Source organism: Octopus sinensis, unplaced genomic scaffold (genome assembly GCF_006345805.1).
Source record: "Octopus sinensis unplaced genomic scaffold, ASM634580v1 Contig13942, whole genome shotgun sequence".
Lineage (NCBI taxonomy): Eukaryota > Metazoa > Mollusca > Cephalopoda > Octopoda > Octopodidae > Octopus > Octopus sinensis.
In genome coordinates this window covers 386,085-401,682 of record NW_021833065.1, presented here as the reverse complement: position 1 = coordinate 401,682, position 15,598 = coordinate 386,085, and the positions used below count along the sequence as shown (strand labels likewise).

Genomic DNA, 15,598 nt, shown 5'->3' with positions numbered 1-15,598 from the left:
CTGTCACACTCTAACATCTCATTACCTGGTACAAGGCCACCTCCTACAATACCTGCCCCGCAAAGAAGTTTTGTCTTGCAAGTTACTAGGTGATCTTGTCAGTACTAGTACAACATAAAAAACATCCAGTTGTAAAAACTGTGTCAAAGCAGACATTACCTGTGCTGATGCCATGTAAAAAGCACCCAGATCACTCTGTAAAGTGGATGGCATTACGGAGGGCATCCAACCATAAAAATCATGCCAAAACAGACAATGAAATCTAGTGCAGTCTTCTGCCTAACCAGCTCCTGTCAAACCATTCAACTTATGCCAGCATAGAAAATGGACATTAGATGATGATCATGATGATGCAATGAAACAGAATTGTAGAGAACATTTCAGATTCCAATAAAAACAATCTTTTCAAACTTACTTTTTCATGAATACTGGCAGCAGCTGACAGTCTCTCAAAATTAATCTTACATTTTTTCTCGAGTTCTTCATTTCGTTTTTCTATACGTTCCAGATTTTCTTTCCACATATGCTTTTGCTTGTGTAGCTGTTCTTCAGTCTGTTGGTCATTTTTCTTTGTTGTTTCCTCAATACGCTTCACTTCAGATCGGTATTTTTCAACCGAACTCCGTAAACGCTGGCACTTGTCTGACATATTATGTTCTTCTAAATGTAAATGATTGATTTCAGCTTGCAAAGAATTTACTTGACTGCGCAGAGCCCGATTATCAGATCTTTCCTGCTCTAATTCATCTTTCACAGAACGTTCATGATCTACTTTAGCCCTTGAAAAAAAAATAGTAGTTGAAGAATTAAGAGAAATACAGTTAGAGACACTCACATGTCACTTCAGAAAAAAAATTCAAAATCAGACTTAAAAAGTACATAATCAATTAATTTAACATTCAATAATTGTAAAATATATTTACATGTGAATATATTTCCTATCATTAACCACCCAGGTAAGTGTGTGTATCATTGTTTTAATGTTGACTTTTCCATGATTGCATGGGTTGGATGGAGTTTTAGTGAGGCAGCTTTTCGGTGGTTGGATGCTTTTCGTGTCACTAACCCTCATTTCCAAGCAAGGTATTATTTCCCATGGCCAGGTATTTTCTTGCAGAATATTGGAAATCAATGCCACTGCTTGTATGACAGTGACAATCATTTTACAACTATCATGCAATGTCAAGACAAGGAAGCATAAATATAGTCACACTTAAACTCAAATGCATACACATGAGGGGCTTCTTTCATCTTCCTACATTTAAATCAACTCACAAGGCTTTGGACAGCCAATAGCTATAGTAGACAACACTTTGCCAACATACCTTGCAGGGGGATTGAACTCAAAATCATGTGGTTGGAAAGCAAACTTCATGACCACACAGCCACAAATTTTTGTCAAAATTAAACTGTGATTAAAGTTTGATTAAAATTTCAACATTTTATTAAATTTCAATGTGTTCAAATTTCAAATTCAATTTTTGAAATGTTTTTAATATGATATTTTACTATGAATAATTTCAGTTTCAGAAGGTGGCTTACTTTTATCAATTTTGAAACAGAAAACTACCTGGGGCTCTCACCTAATTGCTTCTCAACTTGAAGACTATCAATAACAGTTTTGATTGATAACATATTCTATTAACTTCCTAACCAGCATTTTATTTTTAAAACAAATGTTTGAATCTAATAACAGGTGCCTTTGATTTTATCAATAATAAACAAGGAAGAATACAAGTGTTCAGCAAATGGAAAATAAGAATCCTACTGAATATTATAAAGTAGTTTCTTTTGGTAAATATATACAAATAATAAGAAATAAAACTTTAGATAGTTACTTTAGTATTAAAAGTTCTTTCTCAACAAGATTTTTGGAATCCGTAACATCTTTTATCTTGTCTTCCAAAATATCTTTCTCAGCTTGCCATACATTAATTTGATCTGAATTTTGCCTTTGTAATTCTTGGAGCTGAGCTTCAAGTTCAAGCCTTTTAAAAGATATCAAAGACAGAAAAGTTGACATGAAAAAAAAGGATAAAAAAAAAGTTATAAAACAAACCAGTTTAGGGTTGGCTATTTATCAGTTGGAACTTCAATAAAAGAATTATGTTTTAACAACAATAACTGATACACTTGGGGGTCATTTAGAATCAAATCTTTTCTTCTTTTGCCTATTTGTAACTGGTAGCCTGTTAAAGATCATTTTATTTTTAATGTAAAGTAGCACAACTTTTCTTTCTGCCCATAAAAGACAGATTTGCAATGATCACAGCATGATTGGAGTCATTTAAACATTTCTTGATAGTAACACTGAGAACAGCTTCAGGAGTAGTGATGAATAGCAGATCCAAAGTGTTGTTACCTCTTGTGGTGGGAAGTGACTGCTAGGAACCAGTTTGAATCCAAGTCAAGGAACTCAAACACTATGTGACCAATAAAAGATTTCCCAATTTATCTGTGGGGTAATTGAAATTGCCAGTGATGAAAAGATGGGTGGCTGTTTTCCTAGATGCAGCCCTGAGGATGTCAGATAGCTGTGTGTCTTGATGGAAGTCTGGATTACAGTAAACAACTCCAAGTAGAAGTGTCGATGCACTTATATGAATGCTGCAGAAAAATACCTCTTGCTATAATTAGTTCAAATTACAGAAATTGCTGAAAAGCAACTCATGTGAACATACCATCCCCACGATGATTAAAGGTCACACCATCCCCATGATGATTAAAGAGGTCTTAGAGAAACAAGTTATTGTCAGCTTATGCTAAGAATACCATCACAGAGTAAAGGATGTGCCCATGTTTCTGTAACTGTAATGAAATTAAGGTCAATAATTTAAATGTAATCATCAACAAAGTGGACTTTGTTGCATAAATATTGGTCATTTAAAGACAGTAATTTATAATTGAATTTGAGCCTATCATGATTCATAAGGGATGGAGTATTATTTTCTTAGTCTTTCTTACTATGTGTACATGTATATAAAAGTCATAGTTTTAACATCCACTTTTCCATGCTTGCATAGGTCTGATGAAAACTTGAGGTAGATTTTCTATGTCTAAATGCTTTTTCTGATACCAAATTTCATCTGTTTCCAAGTAAGGTAATATTCCCAATAGTCTTTTCAACAACAAGCAGCTTAATGACTGGACATGTTTTGACAAAAGATTGCAAACAAAAGATCTCAGAATAATCTGAACAAGAGTGTGTGTGTGTGTGTGTAAGAAATTTGTTTCACAACCATGTTTTGGGTTCAGTTCTACTGCATGGCACTTTGAGCAACTATCTTCTACCCTAGTCCTGGGTCAAAAAAGTGTTTTGTGAGTGTATATGTATGAGAGCATAGATGTGTATATGTTTGGTTTTTCTCTTCTCTTGACATTTGCAAGCTGATTATAAATAAATAAAATCACCATGATTATGAAACAAACTTTTTACACACACACACACACACTCTCTCTCTCTCTCTCTCTCTCTCTCTCTCTCTCTCTCTCTCTCTCTCGTTCAGATTATTCTGAGATCTTGATTCATAATATTATTAATAGTAATCATCTGACAAGAAGGAAAAGAAAATGTCTCCTGAGCTAATAGGGCTTTTAAAAAATTCAGCTTATTTTCATAGCATTAAGGAAAAGTAGGTGTGAGAGATAAAGTAGATGAGAGATAAATTGGCTAGGATATCCTGCCACCTCAGATGACATTCTCAGATGAGGTATTAATGATATTTAGAATTAAGCAGGCTACTCAAATAAAGAAATATCAACTGTAGCTTTGAATTCAAGACCTACAGGTTGGTTGTTCAGTGTCATATTTATCCTGTCTCTTCTACAGTCAAATCCACCTCATATCTAGTACAGTATTTACCTTGACATTTCCAAATAAGAGAGGTCCATCAATAAGTAATTAATAAATAAAAAACATTCATTATTTGACTTGGAATGGGTGATCAACTTTGCTGACTAAAGTGACGGGAAATCAGAATTGTGAACATTCAAACTTTTCCCAAAGGTTTAGTAGATTAAGTGAAATAGATATGAGTGCAAATTAAACAGGGTCGCAGATTCAGTTTGCTGGTGCCTTTCAACCTGTGCTTTAAGTCTTGTCAAATAGAAAAAAAAAAATTATCCCTTTAGGATTCAGATTACTCTGTCAAATGTAATGCTTATTTATTTACATTGTTTTGAATTAATCATGTATCATCCTATAGCATCAAGATGATGATGTGATTATTTATGTTTAGAATGACATTGTAGGGTTGATGCGAGAGGCTGCATATAGCCAGTTTGAACATAAAACAGATAGACTATTTGGGCCTGATATGGCTGGTTTAAATGCTAAAGGGTTATACTAATATTCCAGGTCAAATAATGAATATAAAAATAATCTCACTTTTCATTTTCAACTTCATTTAGTTTCTGTATCTCTTTCTCTTTGGCAAGCTGAACTTGTCTGGTCATTTCTTTCTTTTTGTCCATTAAGTTTTGAGAATGTTGCCTATTTGCCTGTTCTGATACATCCAGCTGAACTTTTAGATCTGAAATAAAAATGATCGAAGAAAAATAAAAATTGTTTCATTTTGTATTTAACTAGCGAAGTATTGTAGTTAATCTATTTAAAAATGTCACAGTTTTTCTAAGCAGCCAAGTTAAGCTTTGTTTTTTTTTTAATAGTGCAACTTTTAAATTTAACCTAAATTCTAAAAAAAAAGGAAAGGACTAGAAACCACATGGCAGCAATGGCCTCCTCCTCCTCCTCCTCACTTTTTTTAGCATCTACCTTTCTATGTTTGTACAGGCTGGATGAAGTTTGCTTTGTGCAACCACACGATTTCAGATTCAGTCCCTTGGGCATGTGTCTTATACTATAGTCCTGGCTCAACCACTGCCTTGTGAGTGAATTTAATAAATGGAAATGAAAGGAAATTTGCTGTGTGAAAATATGCATGAATGTTCACATCGCACGGTTTTGTTTAAGTGAAACAATGAATGATAATTCCTTACTTCAGAAACATTGAGCATGCTTTGGCAAGCTTATGGCGATGAGGTAATGGGTCGTCATACACAATATTTTGAGTGGCACTAGCACTTCAAAATCAGAAGAACATCCCTGGAAGATGATGAGTGAACTGGAAGACCTGTCACGAGCATCACCCCCTGGAAATATGGAGGAAATTCATCAGCTTGTTTATGAGGATACTTGGAGGACAATGAATGACATTGTTGATGCTGTTAGTCTATTGTATGTGTCTGTGCAGGCAATTGTAATGTCTGAATTGAACATGCAGCATGTCTTTGCCAAATTTGTCCACTGAGCAGAAAGAACATCATGTTGAAAACTGTCAAGATCTCTGTCAGCATACTGCTGACGACCCATCCTTCATGTCGAGGATCATCACCAGTGATGAGAGTTGGGTATATGGGAACGACCTGGAGCTGAAGCAGCAGTCATCACAATAGAAGAGCCCTTCATGTCCATGACTGAAAAAGGCACAACAGAATCACAGCTCAATCAAGAGCACAGTCATCATTGTTTTTTTTTTTTTATATCTGCAGTACTGAGCATTGAGAATTCATCCCCCAGGACCAGACCATCATTTGGGAGTTCTACTGTGATGTCTTGAAGCTTCAGAGGAAAGACATTCGGTGAAAGCGACTGATTCTGTGGGGCGCAAAGAATTGGATTCTTCACAATGACAATGCACCCTGTCATTGAGCTTTCCTCACTTGTGAGTTTCTTACCAAAAGCAACAGGGTATCGCTTCTGCACCTGCTCTATTCACCAGATTTAGCACCTGCAGGCTTCCTTCTCTTCCCTAAGATGAAAAGGCAGCTCAAAGGTCACTGTTTTAACACTGTTGTCAAGATCCAGAGTGAGTTGCAGAAGGTCCTTGACTCACTTACAGAAAACAAATTCCAGGCCGGATTCCAAAATTGGCAGGAATGCTGGGATCGGTGCATTGCTGCACAAGGTGACTATTTCAAAGGAGAAGATGTTATGGGGACATAAACAAACCAACACTAGTTGTCAGGCACAGTGGAGTGGAAGGTAGAAACACACACACATGTATATATGACTGGCTTTCACATAGTTTCTGCCTACCAAATTCTCTCACAAGGCATTGGCTGGCCTGAGACTATAACAGAACTTGCCCAAGTGGCCCTGAACCTAAGACCACATGGTTGCAAAGTAAGCTTCTAAACCTATGATTTACATTTAAAAGTAAATGAAATAAAAATTTCACTGGGATACCTTCAATGGTGTTTTGTAATTTGTCACGTTCCCGTTGCACATCACCTATCTGTCGTGTTAAATCTAGCTTAAGTTCACCCATTTCTAACTTATGCTGTTGAATATATTGTTCAAGCTTTGTCTTGAGGTTCATGTTGTCTTGTTCCAGTTCATGTTTTTGGTTTGACACCTTTGTTTGTTGGATCTCACATTCATACATTTCCTCATGGAATTTCTGAATTTCCTTTGTGAGCATTTCTTTTTCAACCTAAAAGAAAAGAAAAATTTACCTTGAACTAATCTTTTTAAAAAATTTTTATTATTGATGTCTTCACTTGCTCCTTGGAAATTTTATATTGAAGTGAGTTGAATATCCAACATGCCAAGAACTAAATCACAACAATATTGATCAGTTTCAAATTATACTCTTCTTGGCCAAAAAGCAATATATAGCAGACATATAAGAAAAAAATAAACAAAAATTAATGAAAGTAATTCAATGCTAGTGTACTTATTTTAGTTTGATGAAATCCTAAGTTAATAACAGTGGAATTTGAACTCAAAACCAAGAAGGAAAATGAAAAGCTTTAGTACTCATAATTTTCCAAAATAAGAGAGGTATTCCTGATTGGGAATCAGAAGTATGAAGTCGTTGGGATATGAAATTGTAACTTTACTCAGGTATACTTGAGTAGACCAATAACATATCCATAGTGGTGCTTTAATGTTGAGCCATCCCATATTTTGGGGTAAGATTTAGGACTTAAAATATGTTCACATTTTGAAAACAGTAGAGAGTTTACAGGAGAGGGATAAGGTTATTACAATGAATAAGTAAAATGATTCTGTAGTTACTTCTGTATTGTGAAAACTCAAAATTTTATTTAAAATGATAAAGTTCTAGTGCTCACCAGAGTGACTCTTTAGCATGAGGCCTTTCAAAAAAGAAAAATAGAAATTCATGTTTCCTAGATGTCATTAATATGAAACTCAAAATGAATGTGACAATGGGAAAGGCATTGATCGTGATGGTGATGATGGAAGGGTAGTGATGATGACAAGAGATGAAGAGGTTCAAATGTTTTTACTATCCCTCTGTTGCATTTACCATCACTAAAGAGCAAGTGAAAGCAATTCTTTTCAGCTCAATAACACTAACAAGCTTCTTACTTGAAAGTAGTATCTGCTGACAAATGACCTATTGCTAAAGTTTACAATGTTGAGTGAGAGTCTGGAGCTGACACATTAATAGCAAAGTGGAGTACAAGTGAACGAAAGAGGTAACTGAGTATTAAAGTCATTCATTTGCTGAAATATTTACAATATTTGTGCTGCATGAAAAGAACCTTGTGTTGATAATGGAACAAATTATCAACCAAGTTATGGCCATGTCACAAGATGTGTGAGTCTCACAAGAGTAGAGATATGCTGTAATGCAGACTCATACGAATAAGGAAACAAGATCACCATATATTTACATATATATTTAAATATACCAACTAACCAGAGGTAATTTGGATATCACTAAAGCCAGTAATCTTAACAACCTTAGAGGGTACATAGTGGAGGGCAAAAAAGTAGTTAGGACTCCCAAATTCACCATGATGTGAATGATTATGATGATGATTGTGATCTAAGTAAGATAACTTATTTTATTTAGTTAATAATCAACTAAAATTATCAGAATATAAATATTAGAATATTTAAAAATCGGGAAATTTCTACAAGATTATTTTCAAATCTAAATTTTAAACTGATAAAACTGAGATTTTTTTCAAAGACAAAAAAAAAAAATTTAGTTGAGTTTCAATATCAGTTTTAATTTTAAAATATTTTCAGTTTCATCTCCAACCTAATTTCAAATTTAGGAAAAAAAAACTTTCCATTTTTGATATTTACAACTAGAATGAAATAAAAGTAATAACAAAAGCCTCAAAGTGCCATATTATTAGAATTTCTAACTGTTTGAACTTAATAATAGAAAAGATAACTACTTACTTCAATTTTTTTCAAGTTGGCACTCTGCTCCACTTCATTTTTTGCTAACAATCGTGATACTCTATCAATCTCAAGGGAAGATTTTTCACGAAGAGCTTGTGCTTCTTCTAGCCCAGTCAATGCTGATTTCAGTTGTTCTTGCAAAGTCACATTTTCTCTTTTCAATGAAAAAATCTGTTCTGTATCTTTAGAAGACTCAGAATGAAGCTGAGCAAGAAGACGATCTTTTTCAGCTCTTACGTTGTTCACCTTTTAGGTTAAAAAAGAAATTGATTTTATCAATAAATGTTGTAGGAGTAATTAAAGTGTTGTAAAGTAATAAAGTGCAAGGAGTTACTAAAAACCGCAGCAGAGTTATTGAAACAAGAGGATGTTTAACCGAGAGAAAAACTTAACATGTGTGATTAAGTATTTTAGCTGGATGTTTAACTCTTTAGCATTTAAACCGGCTGCCCGAATATTGTCTTATGTTCAAAACAGCCAGATCCAGTCTCTCACACTTACTCAACAATGTCATTCTAGAAATAAACAATCACACAAAACTCTACTTGTGAAGACCTATTGAGGCAAGTGCGGATCAGAATCGAAATCGATCAATGGAGATTGCAGATGTGTTACCAGTGCCGGTGGCATGTCGAAACTCTACTTGTGAAGACCCGTTGAGGCAAGTGAGGATCAGAATCGAAATCGATCAATGGAAATTGCAGATGTGTTACCAGTGCCGGTGGCATGTAAGAGAACCTTCTGTTTCGCGACCGTTGCCAGCACCGCCCCGTTTCGTGTCCGTTGCCAGCTTCGCCTGGCCCTCGTGCCGGTGGCACATAAAAAGCACCATCCGTTCGTGGCCGTTTGCCAGCTCTGTCTGGCACCTGTGCAGGTGGCACGTAAAAAGCACCCACTACACTCACGGAGTGGTTGGCGTTAGGAAGAGCATCCAGCCGTAGAAACACTGCCAGATTTGACTGGGCCTGATGAAGCCTTCTGGCTTCACAGACCCCAGTAGAACCGTCCAACCCATGCTAGCATGGAAAACGGACGCTAAACGATGATGATGATGATAGCATCAGAATCTTGAAGCTATGAGACAATGCACAATTTATTCAAAATAATGTGAAAAAGCATCACTTTTGACAGAGGAATCAGAATGCTAAGGGTTGAGTTGTAATTAAATGTGAAATAGGTGTTATTGTTTGGTTACCACAAAAAGGAAAATATCGTCATTATCATCATTCTAATGTTCACTTTTTCTTGCTTGCATGGGTCGGACAGAATTTTTGTGATGCAGAACTTCTATGGTTAGACATACTTCTTGTTACCAACCCTCACCTGTTTGTAAGCAAGGCAATATTTCCTCATGACCAGATGTCTTCATTGAAGATTGGAAATGAAGGACACTGTCTATATGACAGTGACACTCATTTACAACAATTAGGTGATGTCAAAACAAGAAGACACTAACAAACATACACAAACAGACTTCTTTTAGTTTCTGTCTACCATCACAAAGCTTTGACTGACCCAGCGGTACTTGCCCAAGGTGCCATGCAGTAGAACTGAACCCAGAATCATGCAGTTGGGAAGTAAGCTTCTTAACCACACAGCTAAGCCTGATGTAAAAATTGATCTTGTTTTCTAGAAGATTTTCAGTTCAATACTACTAACATTGTATTAAAACGCCTTGATATGAAACTGCATGAGAAAGCAAGCAGGCATCAGCTTTAGCTGTCCATGTACTAAATAGATATCCATCTTAAATTTAATTGAATAGCTTTCAAAATTATGAAATAAGCTAACATCAACTTTGAAGTAGGCAGGCAATATGCTAATTTGTTTATATCTGATGCCGTATTTTCTACTTATGTATTTTGAAAAAGCTTTCATCATCATCATCATTTAACGTCCGTTCTCCATGCTAGCATGGGTTGGACGGTTCGACCGGGGATCTGGGAAGCCAGAAGGCTGCACCAGGCTCCAGTCTGATCTGGCAGTGTTTCTACAGCTGGATGCCCTTCCTAACGCCAACCACTCCGTGAGTGTAGTGGGTGCTTTTTACGTGCCACCGGCACAGGTGCCAGGTAAGGCTGGCAACGGCCACAATCGGATTGGTGCATTAACCTTTGAGCATTTAGATTATATCTGTCAAATGTAATGCTTATTTATTCACATTGTGCTGGTGGCACATAAAAAGCACCTTTCGAGCGTTAGGCCTCACTGAGGCAAAGGGCTGAGCTCCTTTCGAGGGTTCAGCCTGACAGTGGCAATGACCGAGACTTTTGGCATTATGTTGTGCTTGAGAAGAAGACCCATCAAGCTGAGCGAAACCGCAGTCATGGAAGATACCAGTGTCATGCAAATGGCACCTGTGCCAGTGGAATGTAAAAGCACTCATTGCACTTTCGGAGTGGTTGGCATTAGGAAAACTATCCAGCTGTAGAAACCTTGCTAAATCAGACTGGAGTCTGGTGCAGCTTTCCAGCTTGCCAGTCCTGGTCAAACCATCCAACCCATGCCAGCATGGACAACAGACATTCAATGATGATGATGATTGTTTTGTATTAATCATGCATTATCTTGTAGCTTCAAGATGTTAATGATGTGATCGTTTATTTTTAGAATGACATTATAGGACAAGTGTGAGAGGTTGGATATGGCTGGTTTGAACATAAAACAAGTAGAATATTTGAACCAGATAAGGCTGTTTTAAATACTAAAGGGTCAAAGTGCATTTTGCAGCTAATGAAATGGTATTCATTATATTGTGTCTCTATTCCTTAGTCGCTGTATTCTCTTTACTGACAAAATATATTCATTTTAAAAAACTCCCTAGGCAAAGGAAAATTCACAATAACAGCATCTCAAATTATTGTTTCCAAAAAAAAACCCTCCAAAAAATTTTTGACGAGTGAAGCCAATGTCAGTGAACCAAGACATAACACCCATGTCAAACATGCTCCTCTGACATCTTTTTATCATACAAAAATCTCAAGAGTTTAAATAATTTATCCATATAATTATTGATTTCTTACATTGGAACTAGGCCACAGTCATTTAGGAAAGGAGTATAAATGGTCATTAACCCTTTTGATACCAACTTGCCTGAGACTGCCCCTAGTTCTAAGGTACAAACTTCTTGCTTTTAAGTGATCTAAATAAAAATCTTCTTTCAAAATTTCATGTTAATTTATGTTCCAAACACCTGCTTAATAATGACAAAGATATCCTTACACACAGGCATGTCCTTTATGGCCATGTTCTCAATTCTTCTCCCAACTGAGAGGTTTTTGTCTTGCAGAAGCCTGTGCCATGTAAAATGTACTCATGCCAGTGCTATGTAGATGTACCCATGCCTGTGGCATAAGAAATGCACCCAGCACACTCTGTAAAGTGGCTGGTATTAGGAAGGGCATCCAGCTGTAGAAACTATGCAAAAAAAAGAAAACTGGAATCTGGGCAGCTCCTGCCAAACTGTCCAACCCATGCCAGCCTGGAAAATGGATGTTAAATGATGATTTTACTGTCATTAATTTTTAAAATCAATTTATCAGAGGCAGAGTATTTCAACAGAAATATGGTAACAAAAGGGTTAAATGGTAGAAAAAGGAATTGTACATCACCTCTGCTTCTGACTTTTTCCTCAATTCCTGGTTTGCATTTTTGTGTTGCACATCTTGCTGCTCACACTTGCTCTCCAGCAATGACAATTCATAACGTTGTCTATTGCAACAGTTCTTAAATTCTTCCAACTCCAATTCCAGTTTATGATACCGTTCCTTATAATTCTTCTCTAATTCGGAATAAGTCTCCAAACGGATCAGCTCTATCTGCTGAGGTGTCACAACTTTGGTTCGTAACAATGTAATTTCTTCATTTTTTTCAAGTAATCCTTTATGATATTGTTCTTGTGTACTTCTTAAATTATTATATAAAAGTCTGTTCTCTTCTGACTTTTGACGGCATTCATTTTGTATTTTGGCAACTTCTTCTTGTAATCTGTTCATAATATAGTAGGTAATAAGCAAAAACAAGAAAAAGACAAAACGAGAGGGACAAGTTTTAGCAAACGTGTTATTAGTATAATGCTTGAAAGGAAGGGAAAGAGCCTTTGATGTTTCAGGTGTTTCAGTCCTTCATCAGAAACAGGTGAGAAAAGGGGAAGAAAAAAAGAAAGAAAGAGAAATGGTGAGAAGGGGGTGGTGGTTCCAGGACCAGGTGGGAATGCAGTTCTAGGGGAAGAAGTTAAGAGGATGTAAAAATCAATGTGTAATAGATAAAATGTCAAAGAATATTTCTGCAACAAATAACCAGACAATTGCCACAAGTGATAATAAATTGCTGTCACCAGGAATCAAAACTGATTTACAGCTCACTGGAAGCTAACCTCTATTTTACGATGCTCAGGGTAAAGACCCCTTTCGGTCATGAATGACCTTGGGACTGCACCTAGAAAGTTACCCACAGAGGCACAGGTCTGGGCAAATTTGTTAATGGAAGACCAGCAGTTGCCCATACATACCAGCAATGTTATCCAAGGGAAAGACAAGGGTTGATACAGCTTGGCACCAGTAATATCACAACTCATTTCTACAGATGGGTTAATTGGGGCAACATAAATAAAGTGTCTTGCTCAAACACAACACACTGCCTGGTCTGGGAATCAAACTCACTACCTTATGATTGTAAGCTTGATACTCTAACCACTGAGCCATGTGCCTTCAGCTTAGAGTTTCTATATTTGATGTAATGAACATTAGAAATCTAATTAAGAAATAACTATGGATTGAGGAAAAGACAATATTAGTCAATGACTGTATAGTTTAATTGTTTAAGAAATTATGGGCTGAACATACTTTGAACTAATTAAACTTCCTCAATAAAGTATAAACTTCACTGTACTTATCAGTATACGAGCAAGTAGGATAAATTAACATATTAAAAAGAAATTAGAGAAGTTGACTACTTAAAAATACCATCAACAAAAACAATAATCAATGTAGTGTAGCATATTTAATGTAGTGAGCATTAAAAATTTGATTAAGAATAATTATGTGGTAAGGAAAAAATAACATTAGTTTGATGAATATTATTTTCTTTTTGCTCCACTGCATAACTACTTCTCCTTAAATTTTTTTGTTTTTGTTTTGCTGTTAACAATATTCAATATATTTATATATAAATAAATGTGTATGTGTGAGTGTGGTTTGCGACTTTCCATTTATGCCTTGATAGTGTTTCCTGCTGTCTAAAAACAGTTCATCATGTGAAAGACCAGATAATAAGTATCTTTCTGGGAGATAAATAAGAGCTGGTGACAGGAAGAAGGATATCACACATAGAATACTGTCTCAACAAGTTTTATCCAATTCATGCCAGCATGGAAAAAAGGAAAAGTAAAAACAGAAAAACAAATCATCATTCTGAAACCCACTTTTAAGTAAGGTAATATTTTCTCATGGCCAAACAAGTTTCCATGGAAAACTGGAAATGAAAGACACTGCTTATATGACAGTGATGTTCATTTACAACTATAACATTATATAAGAGGACACACAAACACATTCATACACACATGATAAGCTTCTTTCAATTTCCATCTACCAAATCCATTCACAAAGCTTTGGTTGCAGGGGTATTGTAGAAGACACCCAAGGTCCAAATGGTTAAGAAGCAAATATCTTGACCACACAGCCATGCCTGAGATATATACACTGAGTTTCAAATTATTAATGATGTAACATTTAAAAATTTTATTTAAAAACAAGTCATTGGAATACAACAAAATTTCCAGAGAATGATGGCAACATTTATATGCATGTGGTGTGTATAAAAACATGAGGTTCTGTAAAACAACACAGAAATTACAGCCATTTACCAAATCTACGTAAATTTTCACTGCTTCAAATTGTTAGCAAGGTGTAATTAAAACTCATGTAAACAAGAAAATACCAATTTGTTTAATGTACATACTGAAATGAATACATAGTCATAAACATGGAAGAATATAAATAAACAAATAAACAGTGTTCAAAAATGATAGGTGAGCTGGAAGAGGTAAACCCAAGAAGACAGGGGATGAGGTGGTGAAGCATGACCTTCGAACATTGGGCCTCACAGAGGCAATGACAGGAGACTGAGACCTTTGGAGATATGCTGTGATTGAGAAGACCCGGCAACTAAAGTGAGACTGCAGCCACACATGTCCAGCCCTGTTAAGAATACCCCTGATGCTTTGGGTGATATGATATGGTTGAGAAGACCTGTTGAGTCAAGTAAAACCAATATCGTAGCTGTGGCCAGTGCCTCCTGTCTGGCTCCCGTGCCGGTGGCATGTAAAACGTACTATCCAAATGTGGTTGATGCCAGGTTCACCTGACTGGCTCCTGTGCTAGTGGCACACAAAAAGCACCAACCGATTATGGCCAATGCCAAGCCCATCTGACTGGCTCCTGTGCCAGTGGCACGTAAAAAGCAACCACTACACTCTCGGAGTGGTTGGCATTAGAAAGGGCATCCAGCTGTAGAAACATTGCCAGATCAAATTGGGGCCTGGTGCAGCTGCTGGCTCTCCAGATCTCAGTCAAACTGCCCAACCCATGCCAACATGGAAAGCAAATGTATGATGATCACACACACACACATCCTTAAATCCTTAAAAATGTTTTAGCCCGAAGGCCGCGGCTATTCATTAATTTCATGCACATTGTTTTTTGGCTAACATGGGTAGGATGGAACTTGTTGAGACAGATTTTCTATTGCTAGACATCACTCCTATTGCCAATCCTCACATATTTTCAAGCAACATAATATTTCCCTGTGGTGAGACATATTTTCATGGAAGACTGGAAACAAATGGCATTACTTCTATCACAGTAACATTCATTTATAAATATCACATTATGTCAATACATAGAGACATTAACTCACACACACAAACATACAAGGCGGCGAGCTGGCTGAAACGTTAGCATGCCGGGCGAAATGCTTAGCGGTATTTCTTCTGCCATCACATTCAGAGTTCAAATTCTGCCGAGGTCGACTTTGCCTTTCATCCTTTCGGGGTCGATAAATTAAGTACTAGTTACACACTGGGGCCAATGTAATCGACTTAATCTCTTTGTCTGTCCTTGTTTGTCTCTTGTGGGCAATAAAGAAATAACAAATATACAAGGTGGTATCAAAAAGTTCCTGGACTAGTTCCATAGCATGCCAACAGATGGCAGTACATGGTGGCGTGCACAGTGAGAGCTAGCAATGACCTTCATGACACAGTATGCTGAGTGACATCACTGTGTTTACTTCACAAGTTGTGAAATTTGTGTTTTGTGATCACATGTATGCTGTAGTCTGTGATTTTGTCATGGACAGGAACAAAGAGCC

The 15,598-nt window shown here is 36.5% G+C and overlaps 1 protein-coding gene across 2 annotated transcripts in view; it reads right to left on the bottom strand.

Annotated features, from left to right (window-relative positions):
• The window catches only part of LOC115229963 (centrosomal protein of 83 kDa), a 31,624-nt gene that overhangs the window by 7,306 nt on the left and 8,720 nt on the right, over positions 1-15,598 (bottom strand). For both annotated transcript variants that reach the window (XM_029800223.2, XM_036499414.1), the window contains 6 exons: positions 11,839-12,214; positions 8,225-8,473; positions 6,248-6,494; positions 4,388-4,532; positions 1,839-1,988; positions 416-779 (listed from right to left, as the gene is read on the bottom strand). In XM_029800223.2, coding sequence (XP_029656083.1) covers positions 416-779; positions 1,839-1,988; positions 4,388-4,532; positions 6,248-6,494; positions 8,225-8,473; positions 11,839-12,214 — 1,531 coding nt within the window. The remainder of the gene's footprint in view (positions 1-415; positions 780-1,838; positions 1,989-4,387; positions 4,533-6,247; positions 6,495-8,224; positions 8,474-11,838; positions 12,215-15,598) is intronic.